Below are 6000 nucleotides of genomic sequence, written 5' to 3' on the forward strand. Positions count from 1 at the left end.
ATTATATTAGATTAGAGCAGATCTAATGTCTTGTGTGTGGTTGCCCGGGTCTAAATCCAGATTTCTTCATCCTGTGAGCTCTCCAAAGAACCACAACCGTTTTCAGCCACTAAAATTATCATTTCTGAGTGTGAAATTTTGGGAGGCACAGACCAGCCCCAATTACAGCTGTGTTTTCTGCCCTCGTGGCCTGCTCCATCTTCCCTTAATGCTTGGCAATCGGTGCCACACTTCCTGTTAGACCTGATACCGCTCCCTTCTTCATGCCAAGCAGGGAAATTCAGGGAGGGGCAAACAGCATGGCAGGATCCTCATTTATGATCCTCGTTTTCCTTCCCCTCATCCTGATTATTTCAGGGGGCTGGCACGCCCTGCACAGCCACAACCTGCCATCCATCCAGCACCTTCCTGAAACGTCTGACATGGATATGGAGACATTAGCAACACATCCCTGCACGTCTCCAGCCACTTCTCCTTCCTCACACCCTCCCTTGCTGCTGTCACCTGGCCTCCAAGGGGTCCCTGCCCACCTTTGCATTCCTCCCTCCATCCCTGGGCAGAGCCCCCTGTGCTGCCTCTCCCTCCTGCCCGGCCCACGCCGCACGTCAGCCCCTTATCACAGGAGGCCCCATCCTTTCCCTTATCTAAAGGCTGAACTTTTGCCTCTGAGGCTCTCCCTGCTGCCCCCATCCCAAGGAGATCCAGCCGGCGGCTGCGCTTCGCCCCGGTCCCTCTGAAAACCACAGCCAGGTACGGGAGGGATTGCAAACCAGGCTGGGAGCTGACGGGGCTGTTCCTCGGGAAAAATGGGATTTCAGCAGGATGGGAAGCCCACTCCCAGCCTCACTGCTGTCCCAGGTGTGTGGGGAGCAGGTTTTGGGGCACCACTGGAGGGTCAGGCTCTGTTCATCCCTCGCCCCAAAGCGCTGAAGGCTCGGGAGCTGTCCCAGCTCCTGGGGCAGCTTCCTCAGTGCCCACCCCTCCTTCCAGCAGCTCAGGTATGTGCACACAAAGGGCCCTGACTAGTGCAGGCAGGTCCTCAGCCCGTCTCCAAGGGGATGAATGCTCCCATCCCTGGGGACTGCCCCCAAACCCCTCGGCAGCACCCCCAGGCACGGCCCCGTCCCCTTCACCCCCTCTGCGGGGTGACCCGAGGAGCTGGGGGACACCGGTGGCCACACCAACCCCCAGCCCTTGTCCCCTACAGCATCTCCTCCCCATGCTTTTGTCACCCAGAGAAGCTGGAAAGTCGAGCAGGGATTGCTGCTCCCGCCTGGAAAATCCCCAGAAGCGAGCAGCAAGGGCAGCAGCGTGGATGTTTAAATCAGGCACCCATTTATATGGACTCCAAAAGGAGCTTTCCCTTTTGCTGCCCCTCTAATGCAAAGGGCAGGTGGGTGCAAGGAATGTGCCTTGTCAAAAATTAACCCAGGAAATGGAGGGGAGGGGAAAGCAGCAGGAGGGAGACGGGTGGCACAGGGCCAGGCCAAAACCACATGCTCTGCTCCTCAGCCCCGCTTGTCCCAAAACATTTGCTCCCCTCCTGGTCTTAGCAGAGTGCAGGAGCAGCTCTTGACAGATCCTGTGTTTTTCCCTGGACCTGATGTTTTTCTGCATCCCTGAGGAGTGTGGGAGGCTCCTGCAGCTCCCATGGTCCTGGCACACCTGGAATCCACCTGCATGGAGCACCAAGGTGAGGGGAACGCTCTGGGGTGACTGAAGGGATGGCTCAAGTCTTCCTCTATGGACACACCAAGGCCCAGAGCAGCCCCGTGTCCCCTGGCATCTCCCTGCACCCCATCTGGAGGTGCTCAACACAGCTACAGGAGAAGAGAACACCTTTTAACACTGCAAAATGTTACAACATGAGTGAAATTAAATGTACTGCGTACTACAGAGTCACAGAGCAGCCCAAGTTGGAGGGACCCACAAGGATCATCCAGTCCAAATCCTGGTTCTGCATAGGACCCCCCCCAAAAATCCCACCATGTGCCTGAGAATGCCATAAATGTTATGTATATTATAATTCATTATTAAATACACAGAAGCACTGAAGTCCTGTCTCCAGCTTGCTTGGAGGATGGGGATGGATGTCTGTGTCCAGCACCTCAGCCACAGGGAATACCCACCCCAGGAGTGGGTACAGCCCTCCTGCCCCAGGATCCCTCTCCAAGCCCAAAATTGGGCTCAGAATTAGGATTTCCCAGCACAGCTGATGCTCAAAATCGACTCCCCTCACCCGTGATCCTGTTTCCCAGCAAAACTCATGCAAGGAAATTCTCCATCGCCCACTGGAGCCTGTCGCTGCCTCCAGGTGTGCTGCCCACACCCTCACTGATAGCAGGACCATCTCGTGTCTCCTTTCGCATTTTTGGCACAGGGCTGGCTCTCCTCCAGCCCTCGGGAAGCTTGCCAGCACCGCAAGGTTTGTGAAAAGTTAACTCCACCGGGGCACCATCGGGTTGGTTTTCCCTCCTGGCACGTGAGTTAGCCAGGCTGTTGATTTTAAAATACCTCCCTGTCCTTCCCAGCTCCCCCCAAAATACCTCGGGAGCGTCAGCCCTGCGCTGGGCGCGCAGCCTACGCAGCAGGAATACAAAGCGGGGCCGTTAGCGATAGCGGTGTGGGATCCAGACCCTTCCAGGACTCCTTTGTTCCTGACTTTCTGCTTTGGGTTTTGTTTTGTTGGGTTTTTTTTGGTTTTTTTTTTTTTGCTGAAAAACACACAAAAAAACTTTCCTTTGAGAAAGCCTGAACTTTCTCAGCTGCAGACACGTTACCTTCCAACCGCCTTCGCGACTATAGGCGATTCCTAACCTCTGCTTTATGTACGTTGTCATCCGCCTCCCTGTTTTCCATATTGATTTATGTTTTACGTTCTTTTCACATTTCCTTTTAACAGAGCCGGTTTTAACCAAACAGCCTTCCCTCCCGAGCCCGAGCCATGCATTCTGCTGGCCAGTGAGCAATCAACTTCCAATTTCTATGCACACTCCTGTTTATATTTCCTTCCCTATCGGCTTTGTTTCTAATTAAGGTTTGTTAAATGCGAGTGAATATATAGCGCGCAGAGAAATATAAAGCATGTAGATAAATAAACACCCCACACACAGCCTCACTGACTAAGGCTGCGCTTTCAACCACGGATCCCAAAGCACTTTGTCATGTTCATTAACAAAACCTCGCGGCTCCCTTGGGAAAGACGCTTGGATTATTTTACGCCTTGTAATTAGGAAAACTGAGGCACAGAGGAGACAAGTGAAATTACCAGCAGTACAGAAACGCTCTGTGACAGAGCCGAAAACAGGGCTCGAGAGGCAGGATCCTCCAGAATTGTGGTTTGCACCTGAACAAGCCTTTCTGCCCCCATTTCGGCCCTGGGAATACGCTGGGGCTGCTGATGGAGGGCATCGCCACCGCAGAGGGTCCCTGCAGCCGCGGGGACACGGTGGGTTCCAGCCACCACCTCCACGTCCAGCAGCTACTCATGGGTCCATCTGTCCGCACCGAAGGGATCCAGAGCGTGCAGAGGTGCAGGTGGACACCACATCCAGGCTCTTCGGAAGCGGTGGGAAGAGGCAGCTCCAGAAAGGAAGGAGCAGAGGCACGCCCAAGGAGCTGCATCCCACACGTTTTCACCTTGCCAGCTCTCCAGAAGCCTTTTCCTGGAAGGCTGGATTAGGGTGCTGGCTGCCCACACCGAGAGTGACAATCACAGCCCCACGACACTCGCAAACACACGGGGCAAGAGGCAACAGCGGGGGCACGGGGGGACCACGATGAACCCCAAGCAACGCTGCCGGCCCCGGCTGGGAACGGCCGCTGGAATCCCACTGACCATCTCCCCGGGAGCATCCCCATCCGTGGAGGAGCACACCTGAGAGCATGCACACCATCTCAGGTGGGTAAAACATCCCACCTGCACCGGCCAGCCCCTCATTCCTGGACACACTGGCCATCCCTCGGCTCTCACGCGCCCAGCGCCCGCCGCTCCTGCCACGATGGTGGGAAAGTCACTCACGTTCCAAGAACGTGCGCAGGAACCCCGGGAGCCGGTCCCTGACCCACAGCACAGCCTGGCAGCTCCTCTCGGGCAGCAGGAGGAGCGGGGCTGGGCTGGAGGCATCACCCTCAAGGCACCAGGCACGCCACACTGGGCAGCGCCAGCTTCTCACGGCCAAGCGTGCGTGGGCCATGCTGGCCAAGCCCAGACCCCGCTGGAAGTGTCAAGGCCACCAGCGGATGGGGCCAGACGTCCTGCATGGACACGTATGCTCTCACAAACACGCTCATCACCCCAACCCTCCCCCCCATAATTAAAACCATGCTGGGCTCATTTGAATAGCAGAGCTGGCGAGCGCTCTCCGCTGCAACGTAAATAGTCCTATTTATGCCAAGCTCCCATATTGTAAATATCACGATGTATAGCTGGCCAACCCATGAGTCATCTCCCAAAACTCCAACTTAATAAATGGTGCCTCGTCCATGTTCCAGACAAACGCCGTCCGAGCGGCTCCCACCGCGGGGCCAGCAGTGGCCACCCGGCCTGTCCACCAGCCCAACGGAGCCAGGGGGACAGCAGAGGACAACAGAGGGACACCCAACCCCTCCAACATGACCCTTCCACAATGGCCAGGTGGAGCACGCCGCTCCAGGACCAGCCGCCTTTTGGCCTGACACCTGGCCCCTCGCCCTGCCCAACCCAGTCCTCCGGCACTTCCCGGGGTGTCCATGCAGCGGGAGCAGGCAGGAATGGCCGGGATGGTTGGGGAGCAGGAGAACGAGAGCGGAGAGCCCACCCTGGGGCTCCCACCCAGCCCTGGAGCTCCCCACCTGCCGCCTCGCACTGCTTTGTCTGAGCACCGGGGAGCTCGGCGGGGAGCTCGGCTCCTCCTGGGGACGCCGGGAACGCCAGCGGGGAGCCGGCCAGGAGCTCCAGAACGCCGGGAAGGCCTGGCCGAGGGGCACCCCAAAGCCTCTCCCGAGAGCAGCGGCGGGCACGGGGCGGTGAATGCCGGGCATCCCCGGGGGGAGGCTCGGCGGTACCCAGGGATGCCCACCTTGGCGGAGGGATGGCGGGGACAAGGGCGGCCGGCTCTCGGCAGGCTCCGGGGGCGTGGGGGGAGCACACAGCACACACCGGGCTCCGCCGGCGACACCTCCAGCTGGGGTAGCACTTCCCCAAACTTCGCCTCCCCTGCCAAGGGCGTGCGGCGGGGAGGGGAGGGGGGGCAAAGTGCCACCCCCCTAAAAAAAACGGGGAAAAGCCGGAGGGGGCTCGCCCTACCCGCGCTCCCCCCCCACACACACACACACACACACACCCCCCTTACCTTCCACGGCGGCGAGCAGGGGCAGGAGGGCGAGGGGCAGGCAGCAGAGCCACAGCGGCCCCATGGTGCGCGGCGGGCCGGGCATCAGAGGCGGCGCGGCCGGCGCTCCATGGAGGCGGCGGAGCGGCGGAGCTCAGAGCCCACAGCCCCTCGCTGGGGCCGCCGCCGGCGCGGGCACGGCCGCGGGCACGGAGCGCTCCGCCGGCCCCGCCGCCGCGGCCGGGCCGAGCCACCGCCACCGCCGAGCGGGGGACGCCCCGCACCGCCCGGGCCGCCCCGCCCCGGGGCCGCGCTGCCCGCGGGGGCGGCGGGGGCGGCGAGAGCGGGGAGCGGCGGCGGGCGGGGGGCGGCCGGGGGATGGAGGCGGGCGGGGGGCGGCGGGGCGGAGAGCGGGCGGTGGTTTCCCCCCGGGCCGCCGATGGTTTCTCCCGGAGCTGTCGATCATCCAGAGAAAGCCGTGATTTCAGCCCAAATCCGCCTCGCCGGGGCTCGCTGCGCCGCCGGCACCGGAGAGGGGGCGGAGGGGAGGGGGGTCCCGGGGGGATGCCCCGGCCGCCGCGCCCTTCGCACCGCCCGCCGACACGGGCCGGGCATCTCGGGCGTGGGGATGAGCCCCCGCCGCTGCCCGGGGGGCCAGGGCGGTGGGGAGATTCCTGGCCGGACAAGG

The 6000-nt window shown here is 60.9% G+C and overlaps 1 protein-coding gene across 11 annotated transcripts in view; it reads right to left on the bottom strand.

The window, feature by feature from the left end:
* Positions 1–5591, bottom strand: part of EPHB2 (EPH receptor B2) — a 119384-nt gene extending 113793 nt beyond the window's left edge. For 9 of the 11 annotated variants that reach the window (XM_086860689.1, XM_086860686.1, XM_086860682.1 and 6 more), the window contains exon 1: positions 5334–5550. In XM_086860689.1, coding sequence (XP_086716815.1) covers positions 5334–5418 — 85 coding nt within the window. In that variant the 5' untranslated portion in view covers positions 5419–5550. Of the gene's footprint in view, positions 1–5333 lie in introns of all 11 variants that reach the window. The other 2 variants (XM_086860684.1, XM_086860683.1) reach the window with 2 other exon arrangements.
* Positions 5592–6000: the final 409 nt, after the last annotated feature.

Source organism: Cyanistes caeruleus, chromosome 22 (genome assembly GCF_971803275.1).
Source record: "Cyanistes caeruleus chromosome 22, bCyaCae1.hap1.1, whole genome shotgun sequence".
NCBI classification, from domain to species: Eukaryota; Metazoa; Chordata; class Aves; order Passeriformes; family Paridae; genus Cyanistes; species Cyanistes caeruleus.